The following is a 22212-nucleotide window of genomic DNA, read 5'->3' as shown; positions in this document are numbered from 1 at the left end:
CCGGTGGACATTCCTGCAGTCTGCATGCCAATTGCATGCTCCCTCGATTTGAGACATCTGTGGCATTGTGTTTAGTTACAACTGAAGTGGCCAGCACAAGTGCACCTGGGTAATGATGATCATGCCTTTTAATGAGCTTCTTGATATGCCACACCTGTCAGGTGGATGGATTATCTTGGCAAAGGAGAAATGCTCACGAACAGGGATGTAAACAAAATTGTGCACAACATTTGAGAAGTTTTTTTGTGCATGTGGAATATTTCTGGGATCTTTTATTTCAGCTCATGAAACTTAGAACGAACACTTTACATGTTGCGTTGGTGTTGTTCAGCGTAGAATAGATGGATACATCTGCAAGAGGCGTAAAGACACGGATATGCACCTCTGGACATCCTGTAGTTATGCCTATAGCCTTTTAGGTGTGTCATTAATAGCCTCACGCCGAGTCAGTCGCAATTAACCGGTTGTTGTCACGTGTGTCGCCTCTGACTAGGGGTTGGAGTGCCGTCTTTACTTCGTGCGGTGGGAGTAGCATCTATAGGCAGGAATCTGAAATCGGGCGCAGCTTTCTCTGCCACAGAAAGTGTCCCTACAAGATTGCGGGCTTAAGAGTTGAAAGGTGCAAATTACATTGATTAGTTCGAGGGGATAAGCATCTCCCAAAGGAGACAGCGAAATGACAGCAATCGAAACTCAGGTGCAATATGGCTCCTACATGACTTCGGAGCAAATCTACATGACCCAAGAGGATGATTGGGACAGGGACCTTCTGTTGGATCCTGCCTGGGAGAAACAGCAACGCAAGGTAATACTTTTTTTAATCGGGTCATATTAAATAAGAGGGCCTACAGGTTGCATGGCATTATGGAAAATTACGATTCAGTCTTGATATCACGTTAAGACTTTATTCTCAATATTCATAATAGGGGCCCATGTAGCCTGCAGGGAGTAACATGGTTAGTGTGATCTCTGTGGATATGTAAAGAGTTGTCAGTGAACTCATTGAGTAAATGATTGCATGCGCAATAACATTTTGGGGTCGGTTAACATTCTCACTGATCTAATTCACTACTGGTCATTCAATCACCTGTTTAATTTGGGAAGATTGATTGCACATAATTATACCAGTTTATACTTAAACCTCTTTCTAATGGTCAGTGTTATCTGGGATCCTTGGGACATCCCTGCCCGTTAACCATAACCCCTACCAAACCTTTGTCCTTACCTTAACCATTTTAAATGTCAACTTCAAAGAGGTAGGGTAGGGACATCCCTAGTATCGCATATAGTTGTCATTGACCGGGGTAGGCTACATTGGTTTCCCATCAGTCTTACAGTTTCTATATTTCAGAGAACTCAACAAAGTGAGAGACCGCAACAGATGGCAACACCAAGACGGTGAGAGGTAGAAGTGGCAAGAGCGCTTGCTGCGTTTCAGACCTCCAAATAGACTAATGAACTATAAATACTTAACCTGTACCTCACCCTTTCTATCATGTCCCTTCAGCGCATCAATCCCACTGCTACTTCTAGCGCTTTGCTTCTTCATCATTCTCTGGGGGTTTGAGGGTACACCATGGTGGACTTATCCATTAAGGGCCCTACGTTTTTTTTTAAAGTAAAAACCTCTAGAGCCTCACTGTGCCACTATGCCGTTGTATGTTTGTCAGTATCACAGCAAATAAGGTTTTAATTCTCTGGAACAACCATCATGCTGAATTCGAATTCACAATTTTTTGGGGGGTGCAGACATCTGACCGGAAGGTCCTCTTCAAGTGCTTAACGATTGTTTGCGCCAAACACTGAAGAACAATTGTTATGACTGTACAGGCGAACTTATTTCACATAAGCCTATGGAAATTCTTAGGAAAAAAAGTACATATTCCTGTATTATACTATATGTACATCTACACCTTTAATCTATTTTAGGTTTATGGTTGATGATGTAACACGTGTTTGGGTGTTCCCCTGACTCAGGGTGTGGTTTAGGGATTAGACCTAATCAATGTTTATGGAGGGCTGTCTGATCCTACCTCTGGTCTCTGGGCCCTGACTGCCACAGGACGGTCTGTGTCTGTCTGTCTACTTACCTACCACCTGTTAGATATGTTTGCCAAGCCTCCCGAGTGGCGCAGTGGTTGAAGGCACTGCAGTGCTAGCTGTGTCACTAGAGATCCTGGTTGCGAGTCCAGGCTCTGTCGCAGCCGGCCGCGCCCGGGAGATCCATGGGGAGGTGCACAATTTGGCCCAGCGTCGTCCGGGTTAGGGAGGGTTTGGCCGGCAGAGATGTTCCTGTGGCGGGCCTGGCGTAATGCACGCTGACAGTTAAAAATCTTTCGTTCTCATTGAAAGCAAGTCTAAGAAGCGGTAGATCTGTTCTGTGTGCTATTTCTAAGTTTAATTTTTGCTCCTTTTACTTTCGGCTTTGTACACCAGCTGAAAATACAATATTTTTGGTTATGGAAAAGATATTTCACAGCAGTTTAGATGGTACAATGATTCTCTACACAATGACTGCTTGTTTTGTCACATCAACTGAAATTACAAACCATTCGAATATTAGCAGCCAGATTTCTGCATAGTGCATCTTTTAAAAGTAATTTGGCCATTTTAAAAAGAAAACGCTCACATGCCCCCATCACTTTAATTGATTATTAGCTTGTGGTGGCTAAACTTAGCTGACGTTTGTAGTGGACGTTTAAAGAACTGAACCATGGACTACAGTTTCAACTGGCCCATACACTTCTTCCAAAGTGAGGAACCATCTAACATCAAGCTGTAAAATAGTGAACTACAACTTTAAGCGTCTCTGAAGGAGTTGGGTTATATTGCTTTGCTCACACAATATTACATTTTAGAGCTTGCAAGGAAGTCATTTCACTGTACTTGTGCACGTGACATTGAAACTTGAAACATTTTTGCTGTATGGATGTTTGTCAGGTGATAAATTATGAAACCACAACTGCTTAAATGTTCTGATCAAGTTTCAATCTCTTATCTTTTTTCAGCACATGAACCAGTGTGATGTGTGTATTCTAGTCCACTAATTGCTGTGTGAAATTACCAGCCTCTAAAACCATACCATCTCAATGTATTATTGTGTAGTTATCAATTGGCTTTCCATGCCTCCACTGCGTAGTCAATGAAAATTGTAACACCCTGATACAGTATGATGGAATGCAGTAAATGCTTTTGGGTGGTCCTGACCCAGTGTCACCACCTGTTTGCAATGAACTACAAGCCGGGCTAGCAATGAATTACAGAAAAATACACCAATTACAACTTCCTATGGTCATCGCGATCTATTATTAACCCGTAGAAATGGTTATAACATCAGGTGTATCTTGTCTCGCCTAGTTCACCTGTCATATTTATTTATTTTCTCCCAAGGGTATCTCAAACTATGTGACTGTGAAATCATTCATTACATTCATCTGAGCCGTTTTTCTACCTTCTGAAAGAATAGCAGGGAATTATGGGGGCTGACTCTGTCTGGAGGGAGGGCAAGATGGGGGAGCCTCTTACAGGCTGTGGAGGGAGGTGGCTGAGAAAGCCATCAGTATGATCAAATGGCAGTTGCTATTCCAGAAGAGGGGTCCTTGTAGGGCAACTTCTATAAACTGCCTGGTGTGGCCCAGTAGGCCAATGGGGGTGGGGAGTTATCGGTGTCAGGAGTCGAGGTCACGCAGGTATTTCTGATGACCCCATTTATATTAATTGCTTTACAATTGCAAAGCAAGTGCACATGGCAAAGGCCTTACTTTACACTAAGCAAGTGTTCGGAATGGTGGCATAACTCACGATGGCAAAGAAGAGCCCCAATAAAACAATTCCCAAGCTTGCTTGGTGCTAGCATTTCCAACGAACTCCTCAACCCCCCCCAAATGCCAGTCAAGGGCCTACACATAACTCTGTTGTAACCTGTTCTTACGAGTGTCTTCTGTATTCCAAAACACTGTAAATGTGCCCATTATGGCTAATGTCATGCAAATACATTATATTGTGTAGGTGTTGGCCTAACTGTCTCCAATGTCCCATATAATCCACTGTCATTACGGATATCATTATAGATTTAACTAGTCTGTGAAAATCTATCAGATTCAGGTAAAGGGATCTTTATGATAAATCAATTATCTTTGACCAAAAGATCTCTGTTGACCTGCAGCTTCAAACTGGACCAACTAAGATCAAATGAAACTTCCTGTGTAAAGGTAACAAGGTCTTTGTACACACGTGGGACACCAGAGGGTAACCATGTCACTGTGAATGGACCTTGATGATGTCATTATTACAGCTATGTTTGCTGCTCTAGCAGTGGCCAGTGGTGGGATTTGGGAAATGGGGCATGCTTGATGTCCTAGGTGTTTTAGGGAGAGGGGGGGTCCTTCTCTGTTAGCACTGAAATTGGATCCTCACACTTAAAGTGGGACAGGCGTCATAAATTCTCACTGTCTCATTCACTGATTTTTTGTCTTCCATAATCGTAAACGCCCGAATTTTGATGCAGTGTATTTCGTGTGGCTTCTGTCTAATGAGATGCAAAATGTACTGCTTGTAGTAGAACCAATGCTACGTTGTTGCATAATGCTTTTGGTTCATCTGTTTCTGTTAGTGAGCGCCATTTTACAAATCCTTGTCTTTCAACAGATACAACGTTGCATCATCCATAATTGCATGGAAGTCTGTACAGTCTCATAGGACTCACTGTACTTGCGACACCAGAAGGCCAACAAACGATGCTGACGTTAGCCCTTTAGCAGTTATAAATAGTCAATGGAGTTTCTGCAGCCTTCTCAAATGCTGCCAGACATACATGCAGTGCCCGTTGACTCAATGAGCTGCCGGGGCGCCACAGTAGTTGACATGCTGTAAGTTATTATGCAGCGGTAAGTAGCCTGGTCCCAGATCTGTTTGTGCTCTTGTCAGCGCCATTGCTGTCATTGTCAAGCCAAACATAACAATGAGTGACAGGGAGTTGGCATGATAGCACGAACAGACTGGCACTTGTAGGTGGTTACCTTTTTCTGTTAGGCATTTTGTAACCTCGGTTAACTCCGAACTCTAATCTCACCCAATTTGGTCATTTTCTCGACTGCGTAGTCAGTCCACGAGAAGTTAGACCTCTTGTATACGGTCTGACATGTAATGTGGTATAGCATTACTGTGTAGGGATGGGATTATCATTATAGCAGTGATGGGTGCTGCCCTCCCGCGTTTTTAGAAATGATCATTCCTTGGAGATTTGGCCAGGATAGATGATGTCCGTTGCATTTTGATAGTGACTTGGCGCTTAGTACTCGGTCTATATAATGGGTTTATTACACTTAACATGAACCAAACCTATACAAGGGGTGTGGAACAGGAACTATAATCATTCAACATCTCACCTCAAAGACTTAACACGGGTATGCCACGCTTGTAGTAAAGAAACAATTGGCACTATGTTGCATGCTTTGGGGATGCTCTCATTCCTTCCTCAGAGATGACACTGTGGTACCAACATAACACAGACGTCTACTCGTATCCCCTTACTGCTGCAAACAAACCAATATTCCATGCATGCTGTTGGCTGTACACCTAAATGATGTCTTACATTTAACTGAGCGGTGGTGAAGAGACCCTTGCTTTGACGTGATTCTTTTGTACTTTAGGTTGTGATTACGGATCCCTACACTTTCATTTCATCTCATACATGGTTTGTTTTCAGCCTGGTTACAACTCTTGCTAAAGCCTTTGGTGAGGAGCTATATCTCTTGTTGTATTGTGGTTACAGCGCATTCGGAAAGTATTCAGACCCCTTGACTTTTTTCCACATGTTACTTTACAGCCTTTATTCTAAAATGAATCAAAGTAATAATAATCCTAATCAATCTACACACAATACCCCATAATGACAAAGCAAAAACAGGTTTTAGAAATACCTCTTTGCTATGACACTTGAAATTGCGCTCAGGTGCATCCTGTTTCCATTGATCATCCTTGAGATGTTTCTACAACTTGAATGGAGTCCACCTGTGGTAAATTCAATTGATTGGACATGATTTGGAAAGGCACACACCTGTCTATATAAGGTCCCACAGTTGACAGAGCATATCAGATCAAAAACTAAGCCATGAGGTTGAAGGAATTGTCCGTAGAGCTCCGAGACAGAGAGCACAGATCTGGGGAAGGGTACCAAAACATTTCTACAGCATTGAAGATCCCCAAGAACACATTGGCCTCTATCATTCTTAAATGGAAGAAGTTTGGAACCACTAAGACTCTTCTTAGAGCTGGCCAAACTGAGCAATCAAGGGAGAAGGGCCTTGGTTAGGGAGGTGACCAAGAACCTGATGGTCACTCTGACAGAGCTCCAGAGTTCCTCTGTGGAGATGGGAGAACCTTCCAGAAGGGCAACCATCTGTAGCCCTACACCAATCAAGCCTTTATGGTAGAGTGGCCAGACAGAAGTCACTCATTAGTAAAAGGCACATGACAGCCCGCTTGGAGTTTGCCAAAAGGCACCTAAAGGACTCTCAGGCCATTTGAAACTAAATATTCTCTGTTCTGATGAAACCAAGATTGAACTCTTTGGCCTGAATGTCGTGTCAGGTCTGGAGGAAACCTGGCACCATCCCTACGGTGGGGGTAGCATGATGCTGTGGGGATGTTTTGCAGTGGCAGGGACTGGGAGACTAGTCTGGATCGAGGGAAAGATGAACGGAGCAAAGTACAGAGAGATCCTTGATTTAAAAACCTACTCCGGAGCGCTCAGGACCTCAGACTGGGGCGAAGGTTCACCTTCCAACAGGACAACGACCCTTAGCTCACAGCCAAGACGATGCAGGCGTGGCTTCGGGACGAGTCTCAGAATGTCCTTGAGTGGACCAGCCAGAGCCCGCACTTGAACCCGATTGAACATTTCTGGAGAGACCTGAAAAATGCTGTGCAGCGACGCTCCCCATCTAACCTGACAGAGCTTGAGAGGATCTGCAGAGAAGAATGGGAGAAACTCCCCAAATACAGGTGTGCCAAGCTTGTAGCGTCATACCCAAGAAGACTCGGGGCTGTAATCACTGCCAAAGGTGCTTCAACAAAGTACTGACAAAAGGGTCTGAATACTTATGTAAATGTGATATTTCAGTTTTTTGTTTATACATTTGCACAAAATTCCCAAAACCTGTATTTTTTTTTTGCTTTGTCACTATGGGGTATTGTGTGTAGATTTATGAGGGGGTGGAAAAACGATTTAATCAATTTTCAAATAAGGCTGTATCGTAATGATATGTGGGAAAATTCAAGGGGTCTGAATATTTTGGAAGTAATTTACAGTGATACAAGAGTTGTGAAACACATATTAAACACAAACACACTGCAATGTTATTGCTTATAGTATGTGTTATTATTATTGAAAAAAGACCATAGACAAGGATTCTAATTCTTAAACTGATCTGGGCAGTAATAGAGAAATGTGGATTAGAGTAGTGCTAGCATAGCAATTCAAGCAGAAAGGGACTGGCAACCAAGCGTTCATTATATACTGGCAACTCCCAGGTAATTGGTAGTCATGGAAATGGTGGCAGTACATGCAATATATTTTGGGGGGAAATATTGATGCTGATGTGTAACGGTCCTCTTGTATTTCTTGCATGATGGGAGTTTTGAAATGTAGTGATTTTGGGGACACCGCTGTTATTTAGCTAAAGGCCAGACTCAAAAGTATATTTTGTTGCTCTTAATATGCTATAAAACATTGTGAACGTGTTTTGGTAAAAGTGTAAGCAAATGTAACTTTTTTTCATGTGTGGGGTTGTATTGTTCTGCTTGAGTACCGGAAATCCCCGGAAGTCCCCAAAAGGATATTAAAACAAGGAGAATTCTCCTTCTTGAAGACCTTTCCCACATCCCAATGAGGACAAAGGCTTTTTTAAGCCTAGTTGTTAGGTTTAGGGTTACAATTAGGGTTAGGGGTTTAGGGTTAGGGAAAACATGATTTTGAATGGAAATCAATTATTGGTGTGGGTGTACAGTAAGCCTATATAACCTCATGTGTATGTGTCCAGCTATTGTAGATCTTCATGAGTGTTTGTGTGCTCATGTTTTCTTTGTGTGTGCAGATTCCCATCTGTTTCCTCTGTCTGAGCCCTCAGGCTTACGTGTGCCATGCCATTGTATTAAGCGTGCAGGCCCCATATTCTTACCCACAAGGCAATTCAACAGAATGATGCTGAGACTCCCATTTTTCACTTTAACACTCTGCCAAACAAAAAACATTGATTGCAAAGTTAAGCAAACAATGCAGCTATATGCACAAGGACAACTTTGAACAATTTCCACAGAAAATTGTTCAAAAAACACTTACTCGAAGAACATTGCAGATGTAAGGTTTGATAGCAGAATGACAGTCAAATCTCCCTCACGTTTTCACGAAACTTGGTGAAATATCTACTCTGAGTTAAGAGGCAAAGATGTCAGCAGGAAGAATGGGGTGTCAGCTATGCTATGACACCTTGAGTTTGAAAAAAATCTATGTGGGTTATTGAACTACAGTAAGTGAAGTGGATTTATACCCGGTAACAGAATGACATTATGGGTCCCTGATCTGTACTATACAGAAATACATCATTGTGCATCTCATTCTCTTCATGGTGATGTATACTGAATAGGTACACAAAGGTAGAAAATGTTTTCTATCCTTCTTTGCATCTTTGGGGATTATTCTAATGAGCTCCGTTCTCAAACAAGACCAAGTTCTGTAGGTCCAGAGCAGAACCAAGTCTTTACAACTACTTTTTAACATCCATGGGAGTCCACTGTCAGTCGGTGCGCAATGGGTCAGAGGGTTTGTTACAGTAAATGGAAAGAGGGTAGGTGTCAGTAAGAGCCGGGAGAGGTGACATTAACTAGAGAGACCGGGAGAGAGAGGGAGAGGGTTGTCCAGATTGATTTCACACTCTTGCTTTGACCACCACGCGACAGAAAGCGAATTAAATAAATGAGCTGAGCATAACAGTAGACCAGTGGAAGGGAGGACAGTAGCAGGTGACCCAACTGTGGTTTGGGACTACTACGAATTCCCATTGTAGCCAATTCAGTTGCAGTCATTCTGTTACCAATTTGCTAACAGAATTAGGCATTTTAATTCCTTAATACATCATAAACCCAAGTGTTATCAGTAAAAACACAAACTAATTGGTAGGTCTACCTCTTACTTGTTACTTCTGTGAACTTTTATTATTCTCCCCCATGAGGGAGAGAAATGAGAAAATATCAAGAATGACAAGACACTAGGCAATTTTTTTTATTTTTTATATATATTTAAATGTTATTAGTTGTCAGGGGTTTTCAACATGATTGTGTTTTGATGTATTTCTAATACCTTTTAAGACATTTTCTGGTAGATGTTTTCTAAGACCTCTTTTCCATCTGACTAGAAATCAAAGCCTTTGCTTATTCCACATTTTTGGGGTGGAACATTTTGGGGAAATGTATATATGCCTTGATTAAAAAAAATACACTCCTAGCTTTAATTTGACACCAAATTTGATGCACTCCTATGAACTTCACATGTTAGTGCTCATGGTGCTTTTTACACGGAAACACCCCCACTAACAACAATGGTTAGTAGAGAGCAGGTGGGCTCCTGCCAGATGACCCAGTGACTCAGGCCTGCATGCCTGTGGAGGGTGCTAATCCCAGTGCCAGCCCAGCTCCTTGGCGTGCCAGGCCCAGGCCACAGTCTCTCACTGGCCTTAGCCCCATACCTAGCCTCGTTTCCCAGGCTTCCTCACATTCAAGTGAGGAACGAGAATTGGAAGGATGACATGGCAGGACTAAAGACCCACAATGTTACCAACAGGGCTCCACAATGATAGCTACTGTATTTTTCCCATAGTTCCCTCTGGTGTAAGGTAATACGTTGGAGAAGCTATTGCCCTCAGTGTCGGCAACAGGCATGGGTTCCGGTGGAGTTTCTTTGCTTCAATGCTCAGTTTAGCATTTTTCTGAAGGATGGTTTAGCCTGGAAGTTGTATTAACACCTTAGTGTTAATACAAGTGCTAGTAATATAGTCGTGGCTTGGTACAGTTACCCTCAGCTAGAGAAAGAGTTGCTCAATTACTGAGTGGTGTGCCGGTATGGGAATTTGTGTTATGTTTGTAATGTTTAATGGTTCAGCTTTAGAAACAGGTCATTGAGACACGCATCTTGTAGTGAGGCCTTGTTTGTTATTCTGGCTTTATGTGCAATAGATATTTGGACATGAGTTACCCCCCCCCCCCCCCCCCCCCCCCCCAGCGAGCTCAGAACACAACTCAGTAAAGTTGTAGTTCAACACTGGTTATGAATTAGTTTAGAGTTTTCTTAACAAGGTAGGTGTCGGGTAGGGATCGGCCATTTTGTTGTGTCAGTATGAATGCCTCTTTGGTCCAAGTCTGTTTCTTGCTAATGTCTTTCTTTTTTCCCCTTTTTTTTTTTTTTAGCCGTGTCATACACAAGAGATCCATTCCATGTTAATATTCTTTCCAGAGTTCTTTGGCATTTTTTGTTATTCCTTTTACAAGTAAATTAAACATAATGATCGTGAGGAGTTGATCCAGCATCCATACGAAGGTATTTTCATTTGAATGAATTCACCGGTAATAAAGAGGTTTTGCAAGAGTGGTCACTGCCTTTCACTGATTTTAAAAAGGTTAATAGTTGTACTATCCCATCCCAAATCCCCAGTGGGAGAGATAAAGGTGTTACTGAAAAGCTAACATTGAGAGTTGTTCAAAAAGATCACCCCCCCCCCCCCCCTCTCTTTTTTTCCCAGCATTCCCCTTCCCCACACTGTTGGTTGAGAGTGTCTGCTGCAGGAATGCTGTGCTGTCAGCTGTCCCCTGGCTACCCGATATAGCCTCCTACACCCACTCCTTCTCCTCCTTCTCTCCCCCTCCTCCAACCCGGTCTAAAATTGGACATCAATGGCAGTAGAGGGTGATTTGGGGGGTAGACACCTGCTGCGGAAGAGTCTCCTCTTCCAGCTTTAAATCAAATTACGTTGGGCCTGAGCATTCTTCAGTCTCTCCATGTCGCTCTCACGATCTCCCACTCCACTCCAGTTCATGGAAAACGGCACATGCTGTGTTTTGATCTATTTCTTAAGCCCGTCGATAAACGCAAAAACCGATTGGTCTTCACAACTTCCAGCGGCTTCACTCTAGGTTCGGTCCTTCCCGCAGACTCTGTGTTCTCTGCGTTGTATCGCCTCAGCAGCTTCTGCATCACATTGTCATGTGTTCAAAATAGTATCCCATTTACTATGTATTCTTCAAAATGTGTTAAAGCTATATCACAGTCTTAGAAAAATAGGTAAATCCCGTACTCATAAATGAATGGGAATACTGTATCATTTACCCCGTGCTTTTTTTTTTTGTCTCAATGATTTATATTTTTCGACAATAAAAATGGCCACTCCTATCAGTGGGTGTTCTGGTCAGTGGGTGGGCTCGCCCCGAGACACCGGCAGGGCGCAGCCCTCGGCCGAAGGGATTGTCCATGGGCGAGAAGGACCGAGCCCCGCCCAACGCCCGGGCGGGCACGGAATGAGCGCACCCATAACCACCAGTACCAGCGTTTACAGCGAGAAAACAAAATATGAATAACGAAGCAAAGCATACAATAATCACATCCATCCTCACCCCTGATTGGAGGTCCTCAAACATTTATACTGTGTATGTATTAATTCCAACCTTCAGACAGATGCAGATCAACCCATATTTCCAAGTAAATGGTCCTTCTAGCAATTTTCTCTTTCAATACATCCCTCCATTCTCTACCACGGTGTCTCACTAGGAACTTGAATCTCCCCATCTGCAACATTTCTGCCGAAATTGCAACAAAAATAACTGACCCATGACCTTTACCCAAGAGCACAATGATATTTCCTTTTGACTGACTGTGGTCCTTCAAATCCCCCAACAATACAGTTGGCAGGTCCAACCACAACCATTCCTGGGCCTGATTCCAAAAACAAGCCAACGATGGACAGTACCAAGAGGGATGATCTATTGATTCTGTTTCTGCGTGGCAGAGTCTGCACCGCTCTGACTGTTCAATGCCCCATACACTGAGCATTCTTTTTATAGCGAGGATTTTACATAATAGCTTCAATTGAAAAGAACGAATTGATGCTGTTTTGTATATCAGTTCATAAACCTAAATCTTTGTGTAATAACGTTCATACCGAAGGGGTGGTTGTTGTACGTGTAGTTTTAGCTTGAAAGTCTGTTATACTGTTCTACATTGGTTATGACAGATGGTGTCTCATTTATATCAGATCATTGTGTACTGCAGCTTTCAAGTTGAGTATTTTTCTAGAATTTGAAGTAACCAAAGTAGGATCAGTAGTATCTTAGATATGTTGACCCATGACCCCTGAAAAGACACACATGGCCTGTTAAAGGCCTTTCATAAGTGAAGCATACTGGATTTTGGCCAAAAATATTATGAAGTATTCTAACACACACTCTCTCTCGCTCTCTCAGACCTTCACCGCCTGGTGCAACTCTCACCTGCGTAAAGCGGGCACACAGATTGAGAACATTGAGGAGGACTTCAGGAATGGGCTCAAACTCATGTTGCTGTTGGAGGTCATCTCAGGTAGTTGGAGCCTACAGGCAGAGGGCTCAATTACTGTGGAACATTGACGTTTCACTCCTTTCTGCATGGTGAAATGTCTAAATACATTTCACAATTTCCATTCACTTACATTAACGCTAACTAATGTGTCCTTGTTGTGTGTTTGTGAATGTGCAGGTGAAAGGCTTCCCAAGCCGGACAAAGGCAAAATGCGTTTCCACAAAATCGCCAACGTGAACAAGGCCCTGGATTTCATCTGCAGCAAGGGAGTCAAGCTGGTGTCCATCGGTGCTGAGGGTGAGACTCGCCCCCCGAAACCCTTATCTTCTCATAGTACTCTTCTACTTCCTGCAAATGTATTTCCACATCTTATGTCTCTATCGTCCGATCTAACTGACCCTTGACCTCGGCAGAGATTGTGGATGGTAATGTGAAGATGACCCTGGGGATGATCTGGACCATCATTCTGCGTTTCGCCATCCAGGACATCTCTGTAGAGGGTGAGCACTCTTCAAAGACACAAAGCCAAAACCCTCTGAGCACCTTACAATTCGTCATTCATATATGTGACACATGCAATAGGCATTTCTCATGCTTAGGGTTATTTCTATGCTATAAAGAGATTTTTTAAAATGTAAATAAAAAAATCCTACCTTACATCATTGTGTGTGTTCAGAGACCTCTGCTAAGGAGGGTCTGTTGCTGTGGTGCCAGAGGAAGACTGCCCCCTACAGGAATGTCAATGTGCAGAACTTCCACATCAGGTGAGCAGCCACTACTTTGTTCTGGTCACATAGCTGGCTCACAACATGTCACATACATTCTGGAGTCACTGATATGTGTTTTAGTCATGGTTTAAATCTGGAATGTTCTGAATCTGCGCAGTTGTTAGAGGAGATTCTTCATCTCACTGTTACACTTTCACATTTTCTCCTCTCTCCTTCAAACATCCTGTGTTTACCTCCTGTCACAGATCCTATGCATTCATCTCTTTTTGTTCCTCCTTTTCGTCTTTGATTGATTTGTATATCATTCTCTCCATCTATCTCTCTCCCTGGGTCTGTGTCTCAGTTGGAAGGATGGCCTGGCACTGTGTGCCCTCATCCACAGACACAGACCTGACCTCATTGACTACTCCAAACTGCGCAAGGTGCTGTCACTCGTCCCACCCACATCCCTGCATGATTGGTCCGCACCTCTCTGGTCCACACTCAGCCAGTCTCTCCACTTGCCCACACAAACATCACTCAAACAGCCCGCACCATTGTCCACGCCCGTAGTCTGAACCTTTGTAATGTATTTCTTGGTCATTTTGATTCTTCTAAAAGCTCTTTGTTCTCTAAATGAACAGTGGTGAGGATGGAGGAACTGGCATAGACAACTGAACTGTGCTTTGGCTAACATTACTGACGGACCGATTCTGTTAAGGCACTGGTTTGAAGTAACAATCGAATACCTGTTCGAGTTGGTTCAGTTTTACTATTCTTTAAAACAGTGCATGTTTTATATGAATTGACACAACAACAAAGACCTTAAAATGATCCAGCGTCATCTTCCTAAGGAGAGAATGACTAAAATGGCAATAATGCATGGAGTGGCTTCAGACGTGATTACAATGTGATGGACTATCATGATAACTAATTCAAAATCTTAGTTATATTATCTTTAAACGTCATGAAACAAAAAAAAAACAAGGACCAAGGCACCATTCATATAATCAAACGGCTTATCATTACAATTTATTATGTTCAACGCAACAAAGATTTGAAAACTCGTTTGACACGTTTCGTCAGGGGGTACAATGATACAACGTCTTCTTTTAAACAGACTGTGTTCCAAACAGTATTTCTGACATGGTGAATGGAAAGCGAGCTGCCAACGTAGTTCAGAATGGCTATGAGTGCATCCTGTCTGCTTTAACTGTTACTGGTCTTTAGCCTCTTACTCACCGAGTACTGTGTTTTGTGTGTGTGCACCTGTAGGATGACCCCATGGGCAATCTCAACACTGCCTTCGAGGTGGCAGAGAAGTACCTGGACATCCCCAAGATGTTGGATGCAGAAGGTAAACAACCTTTCTTACAGGACTCCAAGAATCTAAGTTATACAGTGCATTCGGAATGTATTCAGACCCCTTGACTTTTTAAACGTTTTTGTTACGTTACGGCCTTATACATTTCCCTCATCAATCTGCACACCATACCCCATAATGACAAAGCGAAAACAGCTTTTTAGAAATTTTAGCAAATATATATATTTTTTAAACAACACAAAAACGTATTTTTCATAAGTATTCAGACCCTTTGCTATGAGACTTGAAAAATTGAGCTCTGGTGCATTCTGTTTCCATTGATCATCCTTGACATGTTTGTACAACTTGATTGGAGTCCACCTGCGGTAAATTCAATTGATTGGACATTATTTGGAAAGGGGCACACCTGTCTACATAACGTCCCACAGTTTACAGTGCATGTCAGAGCAAAAACCAAGCCATGAGGTTGAAGGAATTGTCCTTAGAGCTCTGAGACAGAATTGTCTCAAGGCACGGATCTGGGGAAGGGAAATGAAAAATGTCAGCATTAAAGGCCCCAAGAACACATCATTCTTAAATGGAAGAAGTTTGGAAGCACCAAGTGTCTTTCAAGAGCTGGGCCACCCGGCCAAACTGAGCAATCGGGGGGAGAAGGGCCTTGGTCAGTGAGGTGACCAAGAAACCAATGGTCACTCTGACAGAGCTCCAGAGTTCCTCTATGGAGATAGGTGAACCTTCCAGAAGAACAACCGTCTCTGCAGAACTCCACGAATCAGGCCTTTATGGTAGAGTGGCCACTCTTCAGTAAAAAGCATATGACAGCCTGCTTGGAGTTTGCCAAAAGGCACCTAAAGACTCTCAGACCATGGAAAAACAAGATTCTCTGTTCTGATGAAACCAATAATGAACTCTTTGGCCTGAATGCCAAGTGTCACGCCTGGAGGAAACCTGGCACAATCCCTATGTTGAAACATGGTGGTGGCAGAATCATGTTGTGGGGATGTTTTTCAGAAGCAGGGACTTGGGAGACTAGTCAGGATCGAGGGGAAAGATGAACGGAGCAAGGTACAGAGATCCTTGATGAAAACCTGCTCAAGACCTCAGACTGGGGCGAAGGTTCACTTTCCAACAGGACAACGACCCTAAGTACACAGCCAAGACAACGCAGGAGTGGCTTCGGGACAAGTCTCTGAATGTCCTTGAGTGGCCCAGCCAGAGCCCGGAGTTGATCCCGATCAAACATCTATGGAGAGACCTGAAAATAGCTGAGCAGCGACGCTCACCATCCAACCTGACAGAGCTTGAGAGGATCTGCAGAGAACAATGGGAGAAACACCCCAAATACAGGTGTGCCAAGCTTGTAGCGTCATACTCAAGACTTGAGGCTGTAATCACTGCCAAAGGTGCTTCAACAAAGTACTGAGTAAAGGGTGATATTTCTTTTCTTTTTTTTCTACAGTTGCAAAAATTTCTAAACCTGTTTTTGCTTTGTCATTATTGGAAATTGTGTGTAGATTGATTTTAGAATAAAATCTCCAATTTTAGAATAAGGCTGTAACCTAACAAAATGTGGGAAAAGTCAAGGGGTCTGAATAGTTTCCAAATGCACTGTATCATTATTAAGGTGGATCTTAGCTGCTGACAAAAAGCACACGTTTTCATAAGCGCTCATATTGTCTGAACCAAAATGAGAAACAAATGTTTTCTCTGGATATCTATGGCAATAATTTAGACTTTTTCTTCCCATTTGAGATATTGTGAACACCCCAAAGCCCGACGAGAAGGCCATCATGACCTATGTGTCCTGCTTCTATCATGCCTTCGCTGGAGCCGAGCAGGTGAGGTTTTCCCAAGAAATTACTGGGAGTTTATATATGGAGTGTGCAACTCACTTAATTTTTTTTATAGTTTGAGGTTTCCTCACTGACCACCACTACGTAGCCTTTCCCCTTAGAGATCCAGCCTGGACATCCTCCCTGACCTCTGTTCTTGTGTCCTAGGCTGAGACGGCTGCCAACAGGATCTGCAAGGTGCTGGCTGTCAACCAGGAGAACGAGAAGCTCATGGAGGAGTATGAGACGCTGGCCAGTGAGGTGGGTGGGCAGCCTTTTTAGTTTGGCCTGTTCTCGGTCCATTCCAAATAATGTCTTTGTGTTAAGATGGCTTCAGTGGATGCATCTCGGTACTACCCTCTCCTCCTTAGCTGCTGGAGTGGATCCGTCGCACCATCCCCTGGCTGGAGAACCGTGTGGCCGAGCAGACCATGCGCGCCATGCAGCAGAAGCTGGAGGACTTCCGTGACTACCGTCGCGTCCACAAGCCTCCCAAGGTGCAGGAGAAGTGTCAGCTGGAGATTAACTTCAACACCCTGCAGACCAAGCTGAGGCTGAGCAACAGGCCCGCCTTCATGCCCTCTGAGGGCAAGATGGTGTCGGTACGTCCCCCCCCCCCAGCCACCCCTCCCGTTAACTCGCCCTTTCACTCTCATAACAGTCATCTGGTCCCTTGTCTGTCGTGTTCTCATTCACTGAGCCCCTGGTTTGTTTCGGACTTGTCTCCCCTCAGGACATTGCCAATGCCTGGAAGGGTCTGGAGCAGGTAGAGAAGGGCTATGAGGAGTGGCTGCTCACTGAGATCCGCCGCCTGGAGAGGTTGGACCATCTGGCTGAGAAGTTCAAGCAGAAGAGTTCCCTGCATGAGTCCTGGACCTCAGGTATGGGGATGGAAATGGAAAGAGCAGAGGGGAGATTCTCTATCTCGCATCAAGTGGAGGGTTTGTGTTTTTTTTAGGTTGTAAAATACCTGCTCTGAACTTTGTGTAATTGGTGTAAACGGATTTCTACTTGCGTTTTAGTCAGTGTGTGTGTGTGTCTCTCTCTGTGACCTTCAGGTAAGGTGGAGCTGCTGTCGATGAAGGACTATGAGTCTGCCTCACTGATGGAGATCCGTGCCCTGATGAGGAAGCACGAGGCGTTTGAGAGCGACCTGGCCGCCCACCAGGACAGAGTGGAGCAGATTGCTGCCATCGCCCAGGAGCTCAAGTAAGAAAGAGCGAGAGAGGGAGGGAAAAGAGAGCCACTGAGAGACAGACAGACTGAAAAAAATGATAAAGATGGGGGGAGAGAGTGAGTGTGTGAGAGAAAAGGAAGAAAATCCCCCTTCCTCTTTTGGTCTGAAATTACTCCGATGCTAGCTCATAATCTCATATACTTCATGTCCTAGTGAGCTGGACTATCATGACGCTGTCACCATCAACGCCCGCTGCCAGGGTATTTGTGACCAGTGGGACAACCTGGGCACCTTGACCCAGAAGAGGAGAGACTCACTGGAGGTACCCTGGAGACACAGGCATTACCCTATTTCTCACCTCCACATAACACTGTGCATACCTACCCTCTATATAACCTACCTTACTTCCAGTAAATAGGCTTCGGAAGTTTTTATTAAAAAAAATAAAAAATATTCAGCCTCCATACAATTCTGGGATGACCTCAATTACCAGGTTTTAACACCGACTGGCTTGTGTGTTTTTTTAGCGTGTGGAGAAGCTGTGGGAGACCATCGACCAGCTGTACCTGGAGTTCGCCAAGAGAGCAGCCCCCTTCAACAACTGGATGGACGGAGCCATGGAGGACTTACAGGACATGTTCATTGTGCACAGTATTGAGGAGATCCAGGTAGGAGGCAGAGAGATGGAGGGGGCATGATAGGTGGGGGGGGGGGGGGGGTGTCCTTGTTACATCCATTTATCATTCCTTTCCTCTTCATCATTCCCTTTGCTCCTCCTCAGAGTCTGATCACAGCCCATGACCAGTTCAAGGCCACGCTGCCAGAGGCTGATAAGGAGCGCGTTGCAACCATGGGAATCCAGAGTGAGATCGTGAAGATCGCTCAGACCTACGGCATCAAGCTGTCAGGAGTCAACCCCTACACCAACCTTTCCCCCCAGGACATCACCGACAAATGGGATGCTGTGAGTACATGTCCATCTCTTTTGATATTGTCTGCTCAGGGAGCGCGATTGACCCCTCTCGTTCTAGAGACGAGCATTAAGCAAACTCAATGCAACGATTCTTTGGTTATCATTCAAACTTCAACACTGATCCATCAGGGTGCGTCAAGCTCCAGGTCCAGTCATCGATTGTTGTCCGTCAACGTTGCCTCTCCTTTATCTGCCGTGTGTAGGTGAAACACCTGGTGCCCCTCAGGGATCAGATGCTGCAGGAGGAGGTGGCCAGGCAGCAGTCCAACGAGAGGCTGAGGCGCCAGTTCGCTGCCCAGGCCAACATCATCGGACCCTGGATCCAGACCAAGATGGAGGTAACCAATACCCCACAGCTCAAACTCACGTCTTCATTAGATTATTCCAGATCTGTTTTATGAGTGTTCGAGCATATCCTCTCAAGACCAAGTCAACGAATCCTGTATTAACACACCTTTTATGTGATGTTTGGTTTGATCCTATGGAACCCATGACTCCCTTTTAAAACAGTTGCTATCCTGGCTGAATAAATCAAATGAAATGAATGAATGGTGATGAATAGTCATTGTACTCTAACAGCCCCTCTTTCCTCCTGTAGGAGATCAGCCACGTGTCTGTGGACATCGCCGGCTCCCTGGAGGAACAGATGAGCAACCTGAAGCAGTACGAGCAGAACATCATCAACTACAAGTGCAACATCGACAAGCTGGAGGGAGACCACCAGCTCAGCCAGGAGTCCCTCATCTTTGACAACAAGCACACCAACTACACCATGGAGGTACTGCCACGGGTTCTCATCTTTATGCCCCCCTCTCCCCACCTTCTCTTCTCTCCCCCCTATCTTCCCCCCACTCTCTCTCTCTCCTCTGTATTGTAGAAGTCTTCAGTCTCCTCTGTGAAGTCTTCAGATTCTAATCCTGTGTTCTCCTCCTCTCAGCATGTGCGTGTGGGCTGGGAGCAGCTCCTGACCACCATCGCCCGCACCATCAACGAGGTGGAGAACCAGATCCTGACCCGAGATGCCAAGGGCATCAGCCAGGAGCAGCTCAACGAGTTCAGAGCCTCCTTCAACCACTTTGACAGGGTAAGATCGAGCTTGAGCTAGGTATCGGTTACGTTTAATGTTACATCCCTTTCCTGCCCATGTGGCTTAGTGATCTTTGTTTTTCCTTGTGTAGAAGAGAAATGGTATGATGGACCCAGACGACTTCCGTGCCTGTCTCATCTCCATGGGCTACGATCTGGTGAGTCGGACTGCTTCAGTCAGACCAGTTTTCAGACCAGTTTTGACAACTTAGCGACTTTGTCGCTATATTTAGCAAGTTTTCAGACCCTCTCCAGTGACTTTTTGGTAAATGATTATAGCGACTAATTCTTCTACTTTTCAGGCTGCGGGGGGTTTTGACACGGAGGGGTTTCTATGGTTTTGACAGCATTTAGAGACCTTTTTCCACTAAATTCTGCCGCAAGTGAGTGGGAGAAGCTGTCTGCAACAGAAGTTACAGCAACGGCATACACATTGGCAGAGAAGCACAAATGGAGGGGGTGTGGAGCGGGAGAGGGGGGCGAAAAACGCTATACCAGGCAGAGGAGAGGGGCTGAAAACGCTATGCCGGGGACCACAGCTTTTACAAGGCAAATTAGTGCCGTGACTTTATCTAGAGACAAATCAAGGAGCCAATAGCCAAATTGTTGGCAACACTGTTCAGGACCCAGTCATTTGAGGCAATGGACAATGGCAATGGTTTCTCTGTGTGAGTAATTATTTGTTGTACTTATATAATAACTTCTTCCTTCCCCGCTCTTTCTCTCTCTCTCTCTCTCTCTCTGTCCCCCAGGGTGAGGTGGAGTTTGCCCGCATCATGACGCTGGTGGATTCCAACAACACAGGTGTGGTGACCTTCCAGGCCTTCATCGACTTCATGACCCGCGAGACGGCCGAGACGGACACCGCCGATCAGGTCATGGCCTCATTCAAGATTCTGGCCTCCGACAAGGTGAGTTGGGCGGCACCATTATTGCACCTATTCTTCCGCGAAGTCTGCCACACGGAGCCACTGATTTTGGTTGTGTTGAGATGTCGGTGGTGGAACCCTTGATAACCCTTGTTGACCTGTGTCCTCCCCTCCCAGACATACATCACAGTGGAAGAACTGCGCAGGGAGCTGCCCCCAGAGCAGGCCGACTACTGCATCAGCCGCATGACCAGTTACATCGGCAGCGGCGCACCCCCAGGCGCCCTGGACTACATCTCCTTCTCCAGTGCCCTGTACGGAGAGAGCGACTTATAAACACAACCCAGACACCCTACTGTTCTGTTCCCCTTAACCTGTCCCATCCATACCCACATACTGTACACCCACCCAACTCCAAGGCCACCCACACAACTCACTGGGAGGCTTTGCTCCGATGCCCTGAACTTCATTAGTAACCGTCATGTCAACCAAGAACCCTTGAGAGAGCAAATATGAACTTTCACAATATCAGGATTCCTATATTCATCACTGTCTGCAGTTTGTGATTCGCAATGTTTGGCCCAGCAAGGCCACTGTAGACTGTGAGTAGTTAAACTAAGGCACTTGTATCAGGACCTTTTTAAAAAGTGCTTCTTCTTCTCATTGACTAAGGCACTAGGAGCAAAGCCACCCTCATACTCACTCAGGCGACTTTTGTTTTGGAGAAGGAAAAAAAATAAAGTACTTTAAGGAAGGAACTTGGTGTCAGATGTCGCTGATGCATGCTATTTTTGTGTCACTAGTTCCATCCAACTCTCCTGTCCTACTGAGCTGTGAGGTCAATGTCAGGCGTGGGGTCAAATCACTACATCCAATTTCACTACTTGCAGGTGTGAAGTATCTTAGGGTATAGTCCAGGATGTTTGTGTGTGGGAGAACTGACTGTAGGGGGGGAATACAAGTATAAGGAGTCTGACAGGAGGAGGGATAACGTCCTGCAGTAGATATCATTGTTCTTCCTCCACTGGTCAAGTCTAACTGTAGTGAAGGCTTTAGGAGAGCTCTTAAGTTAAGGTTCAGCGTAAACTAGAACATGACTGTATTAGGAAGTGGCAGGATATAGAGGGACAATGAGATAAAGCTCTTTTATTTAACCAGGCAAGTCAGTTAAGAAAACAAATTCTTATCTACAATGACGGCCTAGGAACAGTGGGTTAACTGCCTTGTTCAGGGGCAGAATGACAGATTTTTACTTTGTCATATCGGGGATTCAATCTAGCAACCTTTCGGTTACTGGCCCAACGCTCTAACCACTAGACTACCTGCCGCCCCATGCATGTGCATTGGAATTTCCTCGGTTAGTGTCATTTGCATTGTATGATGAGGATGAGGTGCAGGAAGTTGGAGAGTTTTACAGGTGGATAGTAGAAAGGCATCTCAGACACTCAACTGAATAAAGTGCCCGAGTTCAACTGTCCTCATGTACTGTTTTTGTTAGTTGCGTTTAGCCTAAGTTTGCCCATAATCTCCCAATCTTTTGTCTTTAACAGTTACTCCTGACAATACTTAGTGGTACTCTTTGAATCTGTGGTACAACAGCTTACAGGCCCCTCAAAGGTTTAAACAGGAGCATTTGGTTCTGA

At 44.6% G+C, this 22212-nt stretch overlaps 1 protein-coding gene across 1 annotated transcript; it reads left to right on the top strand.

Moving 5' to 3' along the window:
* Positions 1–483: 483 nt before the first annotated feature.
* On the top strand, positions 484–21327 carry LOC129869060 (alpha-actinin-3-like). The gene is made up of 21 exons (XM_055943535.1): positions 484–805; positions 12508–12622; positions 12779–12898; positions 13015–13101; positions 13278–13365; positions 13673–13751; positions 14584–14665; positions 16385–16470; positions 16633–16725; positions 16836–17066; positions 17198–17345; positions 17523–17673; positions 17855–17963; positions 18169–18309; positions 18423–18605; positions 18818–18952; positions 19213–19392; positions 19552–19698; positions 19793–19858; positions 20453–20611; positions 20747–21327. The coding sequence occupies exons 1-21, from the start codon at positions 677–679 to the stop codon at positions 20903–20905; spliced, it is 2688 nt and encodes an 895-aa protein (XP_055799510.1). The 5' UTR covers positions 484–676; the 3' UTR covers positions 20906–21327.
* The last annotated feature ends 885 nt before the right edge of the window (positions 21328–22212 follow it).

This window comes from Salvelinus fontinalis, chromosome 13 (genome assembly GCF_029448725.1).
Source record: "Salvelinus fontinalis isolate EN_2023a chromosome 13, ASM2944872v1, whole genome shotgun sequence".
Classification (NCBI taxonomy): domain Eukaryota; kingdom Metazoa; phylum Chordata; class Actinopteri; order Salmoniformes; family Salmonidae; genus Salvelinus; species Salvelinus fontinalis.
The sequence above is the reverse complement of the archived record's forward strand: the minus strand, read 5'-3'. Positions and strand labels throughout refer to the sequence as shown.

What these genes read in the sequence shown, in the direction of transcription:
- LOC129869060 (XM_055943535.1), top strand. Translation starts at nt 677, where the DNA reads ATGACAGCAATCGAAACTCAGGTGCAATATGGCTCCTACATGACTTCG. An exon ending in GGTGTCCATCGGTGCTGAGG is followed by an intron (nt 12,899 to 13,014) that starts GTGAGACTCGCC and finishes TGACCTCGGCAG; the next exon opens with AGATTGTGGATGGTAATGTG. An exon ending in CCTTCGCTGGAGCCGAGCAG is followed by an intron (nt 16,471 to 16,632) that starts GTGAGGTTTTCC and finishes CTTGTGTCCTAG; the next exon opens with GCTGAGACGGCTGCCAACAG.